We start from the raw sequence: 19,667 nt of genomic DNA, 5'->3' as shown, positions 1-19,667 counted from the left end.
GTCGACGTCAGAACCGACGTATAATTCACCGACACATGTGGAATCTGGCGATAATAAAATATATTCAAATTTCGTCTACCGAGCACGTCACGACGAAAGAGGTGGAAGCGGAGGGGCTGGAATAATTGTAAGATTTGGAAAAAGAAAATGGAAGGAGTTCGAAAATTATCGTTGCATCGTTCGAAGGCCGACACGCGTACGACGGCGTCTTAAAATTCCATAGAATGTTACTACGTATGTATGTACGCAAAATCGTGAAAAACTTAATCGCGCGCTCATAATAATAACAAACAAAATAGAGAACGTGACGACAATCGCGCCACTGGAATCCCGCGAATCGAAAGTGACCGAAAAATCCCGGTAGTGGCGCCATCCTATCTGCGTACCCGTCGTTCAAATCTCGCGCCACGCGGATAAACAAACTCTCGTTTTTCTAGCTACCACTAAATTCTTTTTCAATTCACTCTCGTTTGCACGATGCGCGGAACGCCACGATGGAATTTATTACCATTGATCGTTCGAGTCACTTGATTATGACAAAACGAAGGACTTTTTTTTTTTTTTTTTCTTTTCTCACTTCGATGCATACTTTCATCTCACACGTGTGTTGATTCAGGTGTGTAATATTGAGTCCCACAGGTACGCACGTTCCTGTAATCTCTCTGCACGTAATATCGCTAGCGAGTAAGCTGAGGTATGAGCAATAGATAATATTTGAAAATCATGATTCCGAATCCAAAAATTCTTCAACAACGTCCCGGTTACAGTTTCGGACGGACGGTCCCGGAGGAGCGATAGTTCCGGGATTTTTTCAAGGTGATGGAAAATCGGCGATGACATTGGGTTCGTTCGACGGCCCTTTTTACCGCCGGTCCCGGTACTCGTTGTCGGTCTCTGGGTATAAAATATTACGATAATCGAAACTACTCTACTGCGCAGCAGCTGGCGGCAACGGCTATCAATAGCGCACACGAGCAGCAAAAGCAACAAGAAAGCGAGCGAGCAAGCAAGTAGCAACGCCGATACAGCCACGAGGCATTTTTGTTTTTAGTTGTCCGAACTTTGTGTGCGACGGATGTTAGGAGCGGCACGGTCAGCAACGGCACAGCAACGAGCAACAGCTGAATTTCGAAGCACCGCGGATGATCCCATACCAAGGAGGAGCCAATGCGAGAGAGACTCGTTGAAGTTTAAGATCGTCGAACCTAAAACGCACACGTTTCTTTCGAAATTAGCCCCGTGCGTCACGTGATCCAGTAATAATAAACCGTGTTTTTAAAAAAATAAAAATAAAAATAAAAAAAAAAAACAACTATCGCCAACGAGGTTATATTTTAAAACAATACCGTAATATAAGACTGTGCTACGATTTTTCCCTCCTTCGAATACGCTCTTGTTATTGTTTCGTTCTTTACTCCGTTTTTTTTTCTTTTTTTTCTACCTTCGTAGTATAAAATAATTGTTAGTAAAATATGTCTGCGTCACCAATCGCCAGACAGGCAACTCAGAGCCAAAGTATTCCGTCGAAAAGGGTACTAATTAACGATCCGAATCAACTACCTGCCGATTATTCGTCGACGCCCGGAGGAACTCTTTATTCGACGACACCAGGAGGTCAGTTTTACTACTTATTTACTTCGCTCGAATTTCCTCTTCTTTCTTTTTTTTTTTTTTTTTTGTTTTGTTTTTTTTGTCACCGAGTCCACGACCTTCGGCTCACGTACCGACCGACCTCAAACCACCCTATTTATAAACACAATTAAGCGAATGAATATGTACTCGCATTGTAAAATTGAGATGGTTAGAAATTTTCTTCAACCGCACACGTGATTCGGGTAATTGAATAGAATTGTTTTCATCTAATTGGATTGGATCGTAAGTACATAAATTTGATAATCGATGGAATCGCGACAAGTTGAGAGAAAAGACGGTAAAATATCGTGACTGGACAAAGTAATTTCAATCTCTTGGTATAGTCAGAATCGCAGAAAAGCGCTATTTCGTTTATAATATAAGATATACATGTATCCATGTTTATCGTGAATTTGATAGTCGATGTCTTGCTTCCATATCGTTGTCCTTGCCGAAGATTCTACTACGATATTTTTTTTTCGATTAACGATTTCAATCAACGTCCAAACTCCCACACGCTTGTTATTATTATTCATGTTTGTGAAAAATATTATCATCGGGAGGTAAAATTATCAGGGCTTTTAATTTATACACATCATTAGGTATTGTTGATCCGGTATTTTTGTTCAACTTCTGGCTGGCTAACAGGTTATGCAGAGCGATTGACAATTTTATTCTCTAGATAGATGAAAATATTTATTACTATTTTCGCGAACACGCAACATAGGCATGTGGCTATATTTTATAGCGGTATTGAATTATCAGATGCGTACAATGTCATTGTCTCGATAGGCGCTGCGAGATTTTTATCTCTTGCTCATGTATATTAAATTATATTTATCTGAGTCACTGAGCTCCGCGCAAGGTCACGGTACCATGCACTTTTCAATAAATTATATTTATTTTCCATCGCAGCTGAAATTTCTACGTTTGATCGATATCATAATGCAATTAGGGAAGAAACTAATTTGTAAGATTTTTTGAACCGCGATTTTGTATTTGAATATTAAAAATTCCGCTGTCAGTTGTTCTGTATAACAATTGCAAATTGTCAATCGTTTATTGCTATCAAATGAAATTCTGACGGATCGCAGTTCGACAAATATGTACATAGTCCAGTCACGATCTAAAAGAAAAAACAATGTCAACATGAAATACCTATGGCGGTGATAGAAAATGATTAATTATCGACGATAATGATGACGACGCGCGTGCCTAACCAAACGTGATACTCGAGTTGACGTTGAGTTTTTATTTAACGGTGGAAATAAAATACAATATGAGATCAACCAGACATGAGATCAACATCATTTCAAACCAGCAACTAGGTTCTATTCCGGAGTTCGGATATTGACGTTGTTTCTTGTAGTGTTATTTTATTTATTTTTTTCGTGACCTTGATAAGTGGAACTTGACGTACAGGCAATGACAAGAAGGCATGACTATCCGTTTCGAGTTCAATAGGCCCGCATATAATTATACTTGTTTATACTTACGTGGGTGCAATAACGCAATTCAAAATTGTTATTAAGAAACGTCCAAGAGAACTCTTATGCCATTTTCATCCGTTCAGAGCTACGGATTTGCTGATTGTGAGTCTTCCCAGTTTCCGAAGAGATTTTTTCTTGAGCTAGCTAGAGGTGTGCCTTTTCATCGGTTTCTTTGAAAATTTAGTGGTGTGAAGTGGAAGCAATCGTAGTAGTTCTTATCGATTCTATTAAATGGCTTCATTTAATCATCCCTTTTTCTCTTTTTTTCAGGTACCCGGATCGTCTATGAAAGAGCGTTTCTCATGAACTTGAGGAACTCTCCAATCTCAAGAACTCCTCCACGGAACATCCCAGCTATACCTGCTGACCTTCTTAAGGGTCCACCAGCAATATCGACGATTCCTAGTCCAACTATAAAAGGTAATATCAACAGCTTATTTGTCACGAATATAAAATCGTTTTCAAACTGATTACCTATGATTGCAAAATTGAAATGTGCAAGAGAATCGAGTCAGAAATGATAACCGTCTGAATATTTGGCAGTCTTGGTTTGACTGCACGAATCTGAATAACCGTAGCAGTATTCTTCCTCGAGACGTTGCCTTCAATTCCTACAGCGCTCTGTGCTTTTGCCTTTATACTAAGCTGTATTTTTCTTGTCACAGATATTCCAGTGATCGAGGAAACCCCGGAGCAATTTGAGATGGATATGTGAAACTGAAAGGTTGAGAAAAAGGAGAAAAAAACAAAAGAAAAGGATTGTACAATCTACGTGATTACAATGTGTGTTCATGTTTCCTGATATACCGGAAGATAGTAGTTTAAATCATTCGTAAGAGTAAGGATTTTTGTTGAATTTTGCGTCGTCACGCCTTTCGAAGCATATTTGATGAATAACAAAAAGAAGAAAATTTTCTAGCATGTTAATGGCTGTGGAACGTTAACCGCTCCTGCTAGGTATATTTTGATAATTACATGAGATAAAAAAAAAAACCATATTTTGAGAGAGCTTATATTCGTCAATAAATGATGCAATAATATGTTAAATTGATGACGAATCTAACTGTTCAGATTTCGCTCATTGTTTTATATTGAATAATAATATCATGATTATATAGTTTCCTATCCATGATATCGAATACAGATACGAAAAGAATGTGTTTTTCAAATATCCTAATTTTCATACCTACTTACACCTGACGCAATTCATCTCTATTAGATTGACGCGAAATCAATGCCGATTCTTTAAAGGCCAACGGTTGATGATTGTGCAACAGAAATTCGGGAGCATACAAATAGCTTGATAAATGCTCAATCTGCTTGAGCAAAGGAATCCTGGATCCGCAACAAAAAAAAAAAAACCTTTAAGACCGGTTTCAAAGCGTGAACTTGAAAAGGAAAAAATAATTTGTTATGTGATATTTTCGCTCAAGCTGAGAAACGCAACAGATTGATAGAAAAGATAGCGTACAAAATAATTAATAGGAATGCTTGCGTAGAAGGAAATTAGTCTGAACTAGACGAGTAAATTTTTCCATCTTTCGAGTCCCGTTACCAAAAATGCTTCACTTATACGGGGATAGAAGACCTCGATTTCCATCTACTGGGAAAATTGATCTCAATCAAAAAGAAGATCGTTGTGCTGGAGGATACTCAAAGGATAAAAGGTTTTCGAAATAGGAATTGTGGTAGAATGAAATGACGCAAGATCGTGCTAGGGTACAGATGAGAAAACTTTGTTAAAAGCAGAAACGGCCAGTAGAGGGTTGTCAGAATTATAGGTAGCAACCATATTTCTTGTCGGCTCAATGGTCGGGAACCTATCTGACGTATGGGATCGATAAAGGCTTGGACCCAGAATAGTTTTCAAGTGAAGAGAAAATGAGCGCGTTATGTGATAACACGTGTTTAATTCTTTGAAAATAATTGATTTGATCTTTGGAGAAGGATCGTTAAAAGTTTATTAAGCGCCATGTCTTGTTATGGACCAATCAGACGCACGATGTGCCGCTGCGAGTCCTCGAATAATCTATCCACAGACGAATGACAACAAAAGAGATTGATAGTGTTAGAAGAGGAAGTTCGTATATTTACAGGGGATATATGCTTTTTTCCTTCTGTTGACAAGCCAAATAACGTTTTATCATAGTGGTGAAAGTGTCGGGGAATATGAAGAGAAGAAATGCCGAGTGCGGCAAGCTTCGGAGGCCCTTGAAACGAAACAAAATTACGGAAGGAATTTACGGAAGGTAAATTCTGGTCGCCATATGTGTGCATCACAATGGCTGATCTTAAAAATAACCAAAAACCTTCATATATATCCAAGCTTTTTTTTTATCAGTCTTCAATGTTACTCAATAAAATACTCTGATGTTACTCAACGTCTAATCAAGTCGCTACCTAGGGGTCTCGATTTACCCGAGATAGGCAGAAACGTCCAAACACTTTTTACAATGCTATCGTTTGCCGATGCTTGACATTTCACATTGACACCGACAAATGTTTAAAAATACAAGGAAATATTCTTTGCCGACGTTAAAGTTATGTCACAATCGTTACGCGCATAGCTAACATGTGTTTGATGATGCGTTGTATTGTTCAAACTGATTATCTCATTTCAGTACCCTACTTTATTTGAAGTTTCTGCTGCTATGGGCAATGGTGATTTTAGCAGACTTTATTCTGGAATTCAGATTTGAATTTCTCTGGCCATTCTGGCTACTTCTTCGAAGTGTCTACGATTCTTTCAAGTATCAAGGCTTGGTAAGTATGGACCAGCAATTGTCAGTCTATTCGGATTTTCTGATAAAGTGAATTTCCCTAATTCGCACCTAGAAGTCATGTGATGATATTCACAACATCCGATCCTCGCACAAGCGCACTTGCGTATCATGCGTTCAAACTTTTTCACTCTATCTCATAAAGTAACTGTGAATGGGTGAAGTTGGCTTAATCACAGACCCTAATAGACAGTGAGTAAATCCTTGTGAGCAAAATAATCTGTGAATATTATTAACACTACTTATTTTACAGGCCTTTTCAGTCTTTTTCATTTGCATCGCTCTCACATCAGACATGATTTGTTTCTTCTTCATCCCGGTGCATTGGCTCTTTTTTGCCGCCAGCACGTATGTTTGGGTGCAATATGTCTGGCATACAGGTAAATTTGTGTATTTTTGTAATTGATAAATAACGAATGTGTTTTTGAGTACAATGAAAAATAGGAGATGTTATTGAACTTGGAAAACACATGCAACGGATGAAATTATTGTTTGTTTTTAGATAAAGGTGTTTGTCTGCCGACGGTGATGCTATGGCTCTTGTTTCTCTACATAGAAGCAGCTGTACGGTTGCGTGATTTACGCCATATGCCGTTTCATTTAGATCTTTGTAGGCCATTTGCTGCACATTGGTATGTATTCTGGATGAACTTCCTATTGTTAATGCAACGAATACCCAACTCCAGATCTCTGAGAGATCATGTAAATTGAACGAATTGTGCAGAATACATGTTTGAAAATATGAAAAATTTTGCTTTCAGCATTGGCTATCCTGTAGTCACACTAGGCTTCGGTTTCAAAAGTTATGTGGGTTACAGAATGAGACAGGTGAGAATATATGAAAAATATAAGCTGCAAAGATTCCCATAACGTGCAAGAAGCGTTATTGAAATTCATCGACGAGATGACCGGCCCTAATTCGTTGCCTTGTCGTTTATAGAGAAAACAAAAAGATGTAGCAAAGGAAAACGAGTTTTACCTACAGCTACTGCAGCAAGCGCTGCCCGTGGAACAGCAAGCTACAGCGATGCAGCAGCTGCAGCCGCAGGTTCAATTACAAACACAGTTAGCTCCTTCTCCGCAGGAGCAACACACAAAGTCACAGTTGCACAGGCCGAATCCGCAGTACAACACAAGTCCCGAAAAGAGTAGAGGTAGGAAGTTTTGTCTTTAAACATTGTTTTCCAGATATCGTTCCAAATTTAAAGTCACTGTTCGACCGGATGATGGCCAGAAAGCCATCTCTGCCAGAAATGCCTGTTACTTCCCATACTGTCGCGTTAGTAGACACGCGGTAAACAATTAAATATCTTCTTCTTCTAAAAGGTTGTAATGCAACGGCAGAAGTTAGTATACAAAACGGTGGAGTACACAGTAGCGCGCAAAGCGCTTCACAGGCACAAAGTGCTGCCACCAAAAACAGTCACAGAAAGTCACTCGACAAAGGAGATAAACAAGAAGATCAACAGAGTAAACAGAGCGCAACAAATATCTCACAGAACGATAAAAGTGAGAAGAGGTTTGCACATAGCAACGGAACCACAGTGCCTCACAACGACCTGCAGTTCATTGAGAGGGTTGGGTAAGTGCCACCTTACAGTCTTCTGCTAAAATTGATGATCTCATTTCATTGGATTTTCAAACTGAGTTATAATCGAGTGATGTAATGAATTGGTATTAGTTGCTATCAAAATGTGTGGCTTTGTTACCTATACGATATCTCATTTGGAGCTGTTTTCTCGTGAATCTTGTCTATTCAAATTGTTCAAACTTGGAAAAAGCCTTTTTTTAGAAAATTACTGACTACAATTGAATTGACGAACACTATTCCGTTGCAAAAGCATGATAGGATAATATTTTAGAGATAGACATTTTTGGAGTAGGTTAATTTCTCAGAAGATTGTATATTGTGGAACGCAGCTCTGTGAACGACTTTGACATAAATGAGGTAGAGAAGGATAAATCGGTGAAAGGAGGAGGGTCTGCTCATACTTCCGTCAAGATACAGTCGAATGGATCTGCTGGTGGAAAGTGGAATAACGTCAAAGACAGTCGGGATTCTTCGACAATCGTTAATGGTCAGCGTGAACGAAAAGGCCGTCAAACTAAACCTACCGTTGACACAGTTGCAGAACAACAAAAACAACAGGAGGAATATTGTCAGAGGTTTGTTATTCCCTGCTTTGACTATTTCACTCAAGAGTCTGACCTGATTATAAGTTTTACTAAAAAACTTGTGCTACCCACTTGAGTCGAGTAGATCTTTTCTACACAGGCTGTGTTCTAATGACCTGTAAACAGTTTCTAAATAGTTATGTGCAAGAAGTATTATGCGATCTGTTTTAATACATTGTTCTTCTGTATACTTGGACGAAAACCTGTCTGATTATAATGATTTTAATTTCGAAATGTCGATGAAATAGGTTACTGGTGTGTCGCAGGCTCGAGGCAGATGTCAAACGACTAAAGTCAGACCTCCAGTCGAGTAGACAGGTGGAACAGGAACTGCGCTTGCAGATTAACACATTATCGAGTGGCGAACGCCAAGCGAAGGGTGATATTCAGCAGCTGCAACACGACAATGATCAGCTACAAAATAAGTAAGATATCAGAGACTTATATAACCTCTCCGCTAACCAGTCAGGGTTGTCGACAATTTTGACAGCTCTGCCTCGACCTTCCTCTCATCGTGAACACGATATATTCAGATGGTATTTTTTTTGTTCAGATTGCATGGGCTGGTAACTGCACGACAATTAGATAAACAGACAATGTCGTCTTTGGAAAGACGAATAACCGAAGAAAGAAGACAACGCAGTACTTGCGAGGCTTCTTTGGCTGCGGAGAGACGAGCCCGTCGTGCGGCGGAGGAAGCCAGAAGTTCCATACCGCCACCTCCTCCTCCTGTAAGACAGGAATGTACCGACGCATGCAAATCTCGAAGAGCACAATTGGAGCAGGATTTGAAAAACCTGCGTCGAGAACTCAAAACAAAAGATGATAGGTAAACGTTCATAACTTTCTATTCTCTATTTTAGTCTCACAATTGAAAAACTAGCGAAATATTACACCGGTATTGACATTTCACGTCTTCTTGATAACGACTCAACCAGGTACATCGCAATCGATAAGGATATTGCGCGATGTAAGGAAACCCACGGAGAAACCGAAATTCTGCTGGGAGCTCTCAGCGCTCTGCAGGACAAGAATGCTCACTTGGAAAACAGCCTCAGCGCGGAGACAAGAATTAAGCTCGACCTGTTCTCAGCCCTTGGGGAAGCAAAGCGTCAACTCGAGATACGAGAGAGTAAGTACCGACGTTTGTTTCTATTTTATTATCAATATTTTAATAAATATCGTGACGAGAAGAAGTTGGATAACGTGATATCCGTCTCCATTCGTCAGGTTTAATAAGATCTCAGGAGAAGGAAATTGAGACGCTGAAGGCAAAGATTGCGCAAGATTTAGCAGTCATGCCTCAAGATTCTTTCGGGCCTGGGCCAGCTTCGAGTTCAGCGACGTCGAAGCTTCGTTTGAATAACGAAGTACGAGTTGGAGGTAATAAAATGCGCGGGAATGAAAATCCCTGTCCAGGCTGCACCGTATCCAACCTGGATCCAAATGCTACCGCATATACGCCCAAAGGTTCTTTGGTTGCGTCCACAGAGGCTTAAGAGTCAAATCCCCACAAAGCCAGAGTTAATTAAAAATAACGACCAATAAACATGTTTCAGTTTTAGTTCAGACGTTAAAAATAAAACCAAACGAATCGCCTGCGATTGACCACATTTTATTTATACTTTGTTCGAAGGAAAAAAATCAGAATAATTTCAATGCCATCGACGAATTTACTCGATTTCGATTTACAAAGTTGCATTCTCTGTACTGTTCCAATAGTAATAAAACGTTGGCCTTTGAGATGAGCTGAATTTCATGCTAACTTATTGAGCAGTGTTCCGTATCAGCTGAGCTGGAAATTTCGAATTTTCGTATGCATCTGAAATAAGCCTGAAACATGATTTTTCTAGACCGCCAGATTACTGTAAAAACAACAGAAGTATGTGCTTGATATTCGAAAAATAAATTCACCTGGCAAGTACTGGCGTACCATACCTGTAGTGTTTACATATGCTGCGGAAGAGTTCTCGGCGATATTAATCTTACCTATTCAGTTACGCTTTCATTCGTAGCCTAACGATGGAATATTCCTGAAATAATGAGATTGAGTCTAATTTAAAGGTCCGAACGAATATTTTGAGTGGCCCGATTTATCGACTACAATTACTTTTCCAAATTACGACTGTTTAAAAAATTTCATGGAAGAACAATGTAATCTAGAGTCGTGATGGTGGCCAGAAATGAAATTTTCAACTAACGAGCTGCCTAGATTTCGTTGAAGAAAAGAGAATATTTTTTACGGAGACAACGCCATTGAACCTCTCGCAGCGTATCAATAATCTTCTGATGGCTTGTGAGGACATTTGCTCTCATCCAAGTCATTACCCGAAGCTAGTCCACCCTAAAATTGTATTTAATGTCATTGGTAAAATAAGCCATTCAAATCACACGATCATCATTCAAAGAAAAAGAGTAATAATAATAATGATAATGATAATAAAAAAAAGAAAAGAAAGAGACAAATACCCTCATCTCAAAATATGTGCAGTTCGTTGATATTCTGTTTGAAGCATTGAATGATAGTTAAAATTTGACATTGAAATATTGGGGCACTGAATTTACTCTTTCTCATTCTTTGACAGAACTCTCGTTAGCTTAACTTCCCAACACGATCGCATTTTGTCACTCTAAAGTTCTAATGGTTTTTTCTAAAGTATTTATTTTTGTTATTGTCGAGAGTTATTCTCAAACTACTCGATAGATTTCGCTAAATAAGTCGGAAATTTTTTTTTTTTCTAAATCATTCGGTAGAATTAAACCTTTTCGTTTGCATTGCCTTGCGGGGTACGAATTTTTTTTTTTTTTTTTTTTTTTTGTAACAATTTATATTCAATAATTATTATTATGTTTGATGGCTTTGAAGCATTTTCTATATGAGTGGAAAGCCAGTTTGGATATTATAGCACCCATTATTATCATCATATATACAAACATCATCCCACCTGTATATACAATGTACTCTCATGACAATTAAGTTATTAATTATTTATTATTTCAACAGCGATAAAATGTTTCGGGAGGATCCTAATCTTCTTATATTGGGTTTTTTTTTTTTTTTTTCTTCTTTTAATGCTGCTGTTGTGGACACAAATTTTCATTACTGCGTCATTGAATTGCAATTTTTTTTTTGTTTGTTTTTTTTATGCTTCATTTAGACTAGCATATCTAATACAAAGTGAAGATCGTCGGTAGAATCTAGAAAGTAAAAAATTCCACGTGTCAACGTGTTAGAAAAGTTTCTCAGCAATTGAAACTGTTCGATCCTGTTTTCAAAATTTATGTCGTTAAGATACCTTGAAGTGTTCCACATTAAAAATTAACATATTGTTTCATTGATTATTAATGTAAATTCGCGGCATCGCTATTGAAAAGTTTATTGTTATAGAAACTCCAGTTTGTTATCTAGAGGTTTAATAACGATTTATAATTAATTATGTTTCTTCAGAAGGTGTATTAAAATTTGTGTTCACATTTGTACAGATCGTTACAATTGGTCTGAGTGTAATGGGTCAACTTACATTAGGCCTGAACCAGAAACCTCCTTTCACGCTTAGTTACGTCATGCTTAGTGCTACGCTTCCCCTTTCACTGTCGGACCAGAGTTGATTAAACCGAATCAAGTCTAGAAGAAACTTCAGAGAAGCTTTTACCTTTAACGAGCTCATTTATTACGCTCTTTATATATACAAACAGATCGTTACATCCATAAATTGCCAAATCAAATCCAGATGCCTATTTTAATAATTTGATATGTATATCCATTGTCCAGTGGTATTATTACCTGATGTATATAGAAATTTAAAAGGAAGAGAGAAAAAGATACAAACAAAAATCATTCGAAGAACATGAGCTAAAATTTGGGCGTTTGCACGGGTGCAGTCACTTGCCACAAAAGGTTGTTAGTCTTAATCTCTTATCGGATTCAGGAATGAAGTGTTTCCTGATACGTTTTGGTATAAGTTTCAAGGTCATTTGCGTTATAAATGCATCTGATGATTGAAGGCGAGAGAAATTTTTTTGTTTTTCAACGATCCTCAGTTGCTTTAATGTGATCGTCGAGTCCCATAGCTAATCGTTTAGAAATTGATGAAAACTCCTTTTATTTTATTTAAAAGAATACCTTTTTTCTTTAATGGTTAAATAAATATAATATTTAGTTTGTTATTTGAAAAGTGAAGAATGAAAATGTACGTATCTTCCCTTCATTATACACACACACATGGATCGCAACTATGAACTCATTGTCATTACCTTCTTGTAATTATAATTGTAAAGATACAATTTGATCATACCTAATTACACACAAAGATCGATTATCCAACTTGTGATAAAGTTGGTTAGACGAATATATATATATATATATATATATATATATATAATAAGTATATGTATATTACACGTCGCTCCGATCCCAGTCAGTAATCTTATGCCTAATTTGTACGACTACTAAACTATTTATCAGTTAATGACCTTTAACGAGTACTTAATTTTTTTATTTACTATTGTGATTATTGTTATTCGGATTATTAATCTGTTTTCCTTCTATCGTCGTTTTACGGTGATCCTGACCAGATCTTGCTTCCTCTCGCAATTTTTCAACGCGATAGCACAAATTGAAAGATATTATTGTATTGTCGTCTGCTTCCCAACATATTTGTATATCCTCTAAAAATATAAATATAGTTGCGAGGTCCTGGGAGTTAATTTCAATTGCTGAAATACAACAATCGAGATTCTGTTATTAAATTATTTTTTCTCCAGTTCATTTATTCACTAAATGACAATCAGTTGTCAAATTAATTTTATTTTTCTTCCATTTCGATGTCTGACTGTGTTACTTGATGTTGGTATTCAAAGAAAACAAAAGAATGGTGTGTGATATGTTCGTCATTTGTACTGATTGAAACAAAAGAAGAAAAAAAAAAAACAATTTTTTAATGCGCTTCCAACATTTAATTACGTACTTACTTATTTACTTAATTAACTTAACTTAACCTTAACTTACTTATCCTATGACATCGTATGTTTTAATTAGTTGTGTAAGTTTAAGAAATATTATTGCTAGCTGCTGATGAATTTTTGCACAGCAATTTGATCTCACAGCATCGGTGGCTGTACATGTTGCAAATGCCCAGTTAAGTTTACCAACTTTTATATTTGTCATGCTATCCGTACGGTGCATGTAACGTAAATGTCACTTTAATAAAAAGAAAGTAAGAACCCGAAAACAAGTTAAATACACCTAAAGAAAACAATGAATAAATAGAAAGATGACAAACACACACACACACACACAAACAAGCATTACAAAACACATAATGATCTTTCAATGAGGATTAACAAGAGTTGTACTGTACCCGATAGCGTGGTGACACTATCATCTCGAGACAGTTTGCACAAATTCGTAGTTTTTATTGAATTTTGTAAATCACATACACACCGACACATCTTGTATAAATCGTTAAGCCAGCGTTCAACGCATTCTATGGACTTTTTTAATCTAGATAATAAAAATCGCGGCAACGTAAAAGAAAAAGAGAGCACGTACGATTTGAAATGGTACGTTCTTTGTTAACATAGTACGCGGTGTGATTAGAAGAAAATCTTTTTTCAGTGCCCTGAAATATCTGTTGACTAATGTTTGTGTACCTTCTACTTCTTCTTTGGAGGATTATATATTAAAAATAAAATCAGTCTAGGAGACGAAAAAAAGAAAGATTAAAAAATAAACTAAAGTGAAATTGAATAATAATAATAATAATAATAATAATAATAATAATAATAATAATAATAATAACAACAACAACAACTACAAAGAAAAATAAAAATAAAATGAATAAATGAATGAAAATGAAAGTGGGAGTAATATAATTGATTTCGATAACACGTGAAAGTACAAAATATGTAAAAGAAAATAGGACCCATCCCAAAAACAAAAAAAAAAAAAAAAAACAATGTTCAACCAACTTTTGTAATTCATCCCTACACAGAACCGTTGTTTTACTCAATTATTTTTCCGTCAAATTTATTTTCTCTATTTTTCATACTTTCCGAGTCACAATTAAAATATTGATCGGTACCCAATCCTAGCATGTTTTTCCAATATTGATCTCATACAAATACTTGCTGGTATTGATTCTGCAACGATCTTCAGCTAAAAATTATCCGATTTCTTTCGGATACTTCTTTGCTAAGAATCTAGGCGTACCTGAAAAATTTGATCAAAGTTCAACTAGAAGTACGACATGTTTGTTAAGTACGTTGTGCAATCAGGTACTGATCGATTGTTCCCTCGATTGAAAATACACCTAATATGCCGAACTGGTTATTATACAATAAAAGATTTTCCGTCGAACGCCATTCATATTCTATGATTATTAGTCATAATTATTTGACACAATTGTTGAATATCTGTCAATAATTATTACTATAGGTATTTGTGAAGAAATTATCATTTGAAATGATAAAATAAAAATATATCGAAAATTATTTTATCCAAAAGCAAAAAAAAATAGAAAAAAAATGAAAGGATCTTGCGTTAAATTGACGATGAAAAATAAAATCATATCGAATATTGTTTGCACAGTTAATTTATTCTATATTGGTTGTTATTTGTGGATGGTCTTTGATGTTATAATGTTTAGTAAATCCTGACCAGGATGTGTAATGCTTCTATGATGAAAAAGAAATACATATTGACAAATAAAGTGATTGCATGTCAATAAAGAAAAAAATAAAAAAAAAACAAAGAAAATAAAAACAAAACATGATCCAGCATTCGTACAACCAACATGTAAATTCTCCGCTCCAAAATCAAGTAGAAAAAACAAAAAACAAAAAAACAAAAAATTGACGAATGAATAAGTAAATAAATTCTACGCACCTTCGAAAATAGGTCGATGTGATTTTTATCATGGAAAACGCCACTCTATTTGTCGCCGCAACTCGGGTATGTATGTATACATTTAACAGAAAGAGAATGGAATAGAAATAGGATTGTAATTTTCAACGCCATTTGAATATGTGCTATTACAAACAAAGATTGACTATTATTGATGCCGGAGCGATGGAAAATTGTTTCTAATCTCAACGTAACTCTTACGAGACACTTTTCACAACTGCAGTTCTCGTATTTTTTCAATCTAAATTGAAATCATCCAATCACTCATTGCTGTTCAGTATCCCTTCAATCAAAATCTGTTGTCTTCGATGGTGGCTGGTGCAAGTAACGAGTAAAAATATTATACGTGTAGATAGTTTTCATCCAATATTTGCTCGCCATCATTATACGAGATTGTCAAAAGTGATAAACAAATACAAGCAATACATAATTGGGATCGAGCAATAAATATTTGTCGATCAAAATGTCACTTTGTGCATAGGAAGAAGACAAATTTTCCCCCACTGTTTTCGAACGCACTTAGGTTGCGATACGTCTAAAACACGGAATCTCTTCTCAAGATTTCCCAATTTCAAAAATAAATACACAAAGAGAAACCAAGCGGAAAAAAATGAAGTTATGAATACCTAAAGAAGACAGAATCAACACCCAATAATAATAATAATAATAATAATAATAATAATAATAATAATAATAATAATAATAATAATAATAATAATAATAATAATAATAATAATAATAATAATAATAATAATAATAATAATAATAATAATAATAATAATAATAACAATAATAATTAATAATAACAATAACAATAATAATAATAATAATAATAATAATAATAATAATAATAATAATAATAATAATAATAATAATAATAATAATAATAATAATAATAATAATAATAATAATAATAATAATAATAATAATAATAATAATAATAATAATAATAATAATAATAATAATAATAATAACAACATCAACAACAACCACTTTGTGATTGTGTATTATTAGAATTTTGGATCAATAATAAAGAAGAATTATGCGTCGTGGGATAAGGCATAATTATTTTTTTCATGTGTCAAAGTTATTTTGCTTTCTGCTATGAATGTGAAATCATTAGAGATGAAATAAAATAAGGGAGAGGGGGGGGCTTATAAACACTGCAAAAAATGCAATGCATGAGAAATGCCTGAGTTCTAATTTCCTCTCCAGTTAGTAGATTTTGACCATCCTCAAATCAAATGAAATTTTTAAATTCACAGAGACAAAAATTTCTATAAGTTTTGGAGGGGTAGACGGAATTATAAATGACAATTGATTCTTACGCTTTTTTTTTTCAAAAATGATATCCTTATATTGCGAGATTGGTACACGAAAGTGTAAGTACGTGTACACTTGGTATGTTCCCAAGTTACATAACTCTCTTGAGATTACTTATTATATTTGATCACATTTTAAAAATAGAAAACATTTGTTCACGCGTCACTTTTGGTAATACATGACACGTAAGAAGTATACATATAATAATAAATTCAGTCTCAAAATGAAAGTTTTTAACCTAATCATCTCTTATTAGACTTTTATCTATTAATAATGGCTCATTTATTGTACACTCTCAGTAACTTAATTTCGTTTCATACTCATATAAAAACTAGAAGAATATAGTTGTTAGACTATTTCAGAAATATTTCTGAAGAAGCGAAAGATGCTATAGCATAGCTACAAGGACTTTTCATATTTATTATATTGAAACAAAGCTAAATTTTTTTTTCATTCAAATATGAAATAGATTTATAGTTGTCCGTAGATAAATACCTCAACATACGAATAGGATGGAATGAGGATAGTTGGGAAGACTATTTTTTATCTTCTCTCAATAGACTTATAGTATAATCACTTACGGATTGCCGTAAAATTATTTTCCATCACCGTCGGTCATCAGAAGTAGCGTTCAACACCACTATTGTCATCTTAATTTGGTAGACTAACTTGTTCATTTATTTTATCGAGCAGAATCTCAGCGACGTTCACTACTTTGTGATCCGCATCAAAGTCTACAAAACAAACCAAAACACGATTTACTCATCTCCGGTTAAGGAAGTGCATTCTTGATATCATTATAAAGTTAAAGCTCTGAATGAAATTCTACCGTCATAAAAAACAAGTTCGCAAAGATCTCGGCATTCCAATTTACTCCTTATGATATGGCGCAGTGTCCTATAGAAAGATCCAACAATTTCCCTACTGAAATCGGCATAAGCGGCTGTAAAAAGAAAAATGAAAAACTGCGTTAAACGATGTGACATTCTTCTAGGACAAAACTCACAGCGTCATTAATTGATCAGCAATAAGTATATCGGACTCCAGATCGGAACTTTGACAGATCGGTGATGGCGCGTCATTAACTTACTCGAATCTCTTCCAGAGTGCTGCAAGACTTCGTAGAACGTTTGCAGTGGAGTGGCACCTTCGGTCACCACATAGACAGGAGCATGTCTACCTTCTACCCCGCCTCGGTGAATTTTGTAGACAGTGTTATGATAATTACGCTTAGTCGTACCGGCTCGAGCTTTGATAACAGACTCTAACGACTTTGTACTTTCCAACCAACCGTAACTGGCTTCTTTCAGATCAGGCGGAATACGAAGTGATGTAGGTATTAAAATGAAGAGCTTCTTCACTGGGATGGTTACTCCGTTGTCTGCCTCGTACGTCGCGATATTATCATGAAGCCCTGGTGGGAAGTTGAAAAATAGTCAATTTAAAATAATAATTTGACAAAATCACTGAATGTTCCATGGAACTGCAATTTTTTCAAAAAGGGCTCTGAGTCATTGGAGATCTAAATTTGAGAATGGGATTCAGTACCCTTGCTATTATCTCCGCGAGATGGAAGTACGATGTTGAGATATCCATAAAAATAGCTGTACGCCAAGCCACTGCCGTAGTCCAGTCCTGATAGTTGAGAAAGTTTCAGAGCTGTATCTAACTGGCTTTGGTCCTGAAGATGAAAGTACAATACAGAAAACTTGTCACAGGTTTTCGAGTCTCAGTTGTTTACTCGTGCAAAAATACCAACAATGTTCATCATGTGCACTATCAGCATGGAGGCTAGCAGTGAGAAGACGTATGAATTTGGTCCAAAGCTCCAAAGATATTTCAATGGTGTTCCTACATCCATTGCCATGCCCTATGAATTGAGATGACAGATATCTACCTTTTCTTAACGAGAGTGTATGTATTTCGTTATCATAAATAATCAATGAAAAAAAAATGTTAAACTCACAATCAATGACGAGATACACAATACAATAATGATCGTGGAGACCGTGTTGAACTGGAATACAGCTTTGAAAACCGAAAACATGCTATCATCGTACCTCGAATGCATGTGTTTTATTTCTTCAAAGAAGTTGCTCAATCTCCATATCAGACTGCATAATATGATCATGGATATATTACTAATGGAGCAGTAATCTTGAAAGAATTTAAAACAAGATGTATTATTTAATATGTTTACAAATAAGTGTGGTCAGAGCGGAACAGATGACATGGAATACGATATGGGTGATAATTGAAGATGAAAAACTTTCAATGATGAACACCACTGAACGAACACTTTATTCCGATAGACACCAACGTATTACTTACAGCTGTATTTAACTGCTTCCACAAGATCTCGGTTTCTCGAAGCAAAATGGATGCATGCTGAAAATTAATGTGGTGATACCAAATTGGAGGCCGATCTCATATAATTTGAAAATATTAGACGGTCGACTGCTGATTACTCACTTGTCCACAGTATGAAAATGACTATGATTTGTAGAACCATACCGGTGTTACCACGATCATTGGGTATGTTTTTTGGATACAATAATCCACCTCCCTTCAGTTCTTTTACAACCTATTGGATAGAAAAAAAACTTAAAACTGGAACGAATCCAGACTCATGAATTCAGATTTTTTACCTGCATCGGGTAATCATTGGCCATGGTAATGGGGCAGAACTGAACAAAAGAACTCAGAATTGCTCTACAGTGTCCGATTCTGATATCCGTAACGAATAGTCGTTGATATCTTTTGTAGTTGTCTTTGGTATGCCGACCACAAAAACAAATGGCCGTAACAATGGCTGATTGGCCGACAATTTGCGAAGTTGGTTTAGACGTTGAGTGTGGATAGGAATGTAGATAGGTTCCTATCTACACTCAACGGTTTAGACAGAGTTTAGGGGGGAGATTGTTGACCGTGTGGCAAAGATAACGTTTCCGAGTTTGCTTGTTTTAGAAAAAATTCGAAAAAAAGTGGGGTGCTGAATTCCGGCACTCCATTTTTGAATGTGACAATACGCGAAGAGCTTTGGAAATCCGATAGCAATCGCGACGCCGATCGTTCGCGCGACCAGCACCCGATGCAAATTATTGTGAAATAAAAAAAATAATTTCGCAATTAATTAATTTTACTTGATCAGCTGCAGTGGGCATGGAGTGCGCATGTGCTGCCAACGGTTCGAATTCGGGCGTTCCGCAATTCAACAATTCGTTTGCGTGGGTTGGTGATGTAGGCGAAAATAAAACAGGATGGCAGGTCGTGATCGCGCATGCGCGACTATTGGTTTGATTCCACCTATTCCGAGATTATAGAAAATTTGTGTTACGATCGAGGGCGCCGGGTTAGATTAGC

At 36.0% G+C, this 19,667-nt stretch overlaps 3 protein-coding genes across 7 annotated transcripts; 2 read left to right on the top strand and 1 right to left on the bottom strand.

The window, feature by feature from the left end:
• The first annotated feature begins 57 nt into the window (after positions 1-57).
• LOC105693892 (eukaryotic translation initiation factor 4E-binding protein) lies at positions 58-4,278 on the top strand. Of its 2 annotated transcripts, XM_012414110.3 has the most exons (4): positions 58-694; positions 768-1,614; positions 3,393-3,542; positions 3,788-4,278. In XM_012414110.3, exons 2-4 carry the CDS (start codon positions 1,473-1,475, stop codon positions 3,835-3,837), a joined length of 342 nt encoding a protein of 113 aa, XP_012269533.2. In that variant the 5' UTR covers positions 58-694; positions 768-1,472; the 3' UTR covers positions 3,838-4,278. The 2 variants fall into 2 exon arrangements, with proteins under 2 accessions (XP_012269533.2, XP_012269541.2); XM_012414118.3 differs by lacking the exons at positions 58-694; positions 768-1,614 and adding an exon at positions 2,827-3,272.
• Positions 4,279-4,417: 139 nt separating this feature from the next.
• On the top strand, positions 4,418-14,845 carry LOC105693458 (macoilin-1). Of its 4 annotated transcripts, XM_012413419.3 has the most exons (13): positions 4,418-5,371; positions 5,744-5,885; positions 6,156-6,282; positions 6,405-6,534; positions 6,664-6,730; positions 6,843-7,056; positions 7,229-7,484; positions 7,823-8,068; positions 8,326-8,502; positions 8,631-8,906; positions 9,016-9,209; positions 9,308-9,460; positions 11,561-14,845. In XM_012413419.3, exons 1-13 carry the CDS (start codon positions 5,292-5,294, stop codon positions 11,632-11,634), a joined length of 2,136 nt encoding a protein of 711 aa, XP_012268842.2. In that variant the 5' UTR covers positions 4,418-5,291; the 3' UTR covers positions 11,635-14,845. The 4 variants fall into 4 exon arrangements, with proteins under 4 accessions (XP_012268842.2, XP_012268834.2, XP_048513928.1 ...); XM_012413411.3 differs by having other exon boundaries at positions 8,344-8,502; positions 9,308-14,845; XM_048657971.1 differs by lacking the exon at positions 9,308-9,460.
• A 1,014-nt stretch (positions 14,846-15,859) lies between these two features.
• On the bottom strand, positions 15,860-19,393 carry LOC105693907 (stimulator of interferon genes protein homolog). The gene is made up of 9 exons (XM_012414154.3): positions 18,953-19,393; positions 18,777-18,888; positions 18,636-18,692; positions 18,271-18,461; positions 18,064-18,174; positions 17,853-17,985; positions 17,395-17,718; positions 17,134-17,247; positions 15,860-17,038 (listed from the first exon to the last, which is right to left on the bottom strand). Exons 1-9 carry the CDS (start codon positions 18,974-18,976, stop codon positions 16,956-16,958), a joined length of 1,149 nt encoding a protein of 382 aa, XP_012269577.2. The 5' UTR covers positions 18,977-19,393; the 3' UTR covers positions 15,860-16,955.
• Positions 19,394-19,667: the final 274 nt, after the last annotated feature.

The sequence above is a fragment of the Athalia rosae genome, chromosome 7 (assembly GCF_917208135.1).
Source record: "Athalia rosae chromosome 7, iyAthRosa1.1, whole genome shotgun sequence".
Lineage (NCBI taxonomy): Eukaryota > Metazoa > Arthropoda > Insecta > Hymenoptera > Athaliidae > Athalia > Athalia rosae.
Note: the sequence above shows the minus strand (reverse complement) of the source record. Positions and strands in the feature narration are given on the sequence as shown.

Excerpts from the sequence above, each read along its gene's own strand:
- LOC105693458 (XM_012413402.3), top strand. The coding sequence starts at position 5,292 with ATGAAGAGAAGAAATGCCGAGTGCGGCAAGCTTCGGAGGCCCTTGAAA. Across the intron at positions 5,372-5,743 it reads ACGGAAGGAATTTACGGAAG|TACCCTACTTTATTTGAAGT; the intron begins GTAAATTCTGGT and ends ATCTCATTTCAG. Across the intron at positions 9,210-9,307 it reads TCAACTCGAGATACGAGAGA|GTTTAATAAGATCTCAGGAG; the intron begins GTAAGTACCGAC and ends TCCATTCGTCAG.
- LOC105693907 (XM_012414154.3), bottom strand. The coding sequence starts at position 18,976 with ATGGCCAATGATTACCCGATGCAG. Across the intron at positions 18,462-18,635 it reads GGAAGCAGTTAAATACAGCT|ATTACTGCTCCATTAGTAAT; the intron begins GTAAGTAATACG and ends AATTCTTTCAAG. Across the intron at positions 17,719-17,852 it reads TCGCGGAGATAATAGCAAGG|GGCTTCATGATAATATCGCG; the intron begins GTACTGAATCCC and ends ACTTCCCACCAG.
- LOC105693892 (XM_012414110.3), top strand. The coding sequence starts at position 1,473 with ATGTCTGCGTCACCAATCGCCAGACAGGCAACTCAGAGCCAAAGTATT. Across the intron at positions 1,615-3,392 it reads TTATTCGACGACACCAGGAG|GTACCCGGATCGTCTATGAA; the intron begins GTCAGTTTTACT and ends TCTTTTTTTCAG. Across the intron at positions 3,543-3,787 it reads TCCTAGTCCAACTATAAAAG|ATATTCCAGTGATCGAGGAA; the intron begins GTAATATCAACA and ends TTCTTGTCACAG.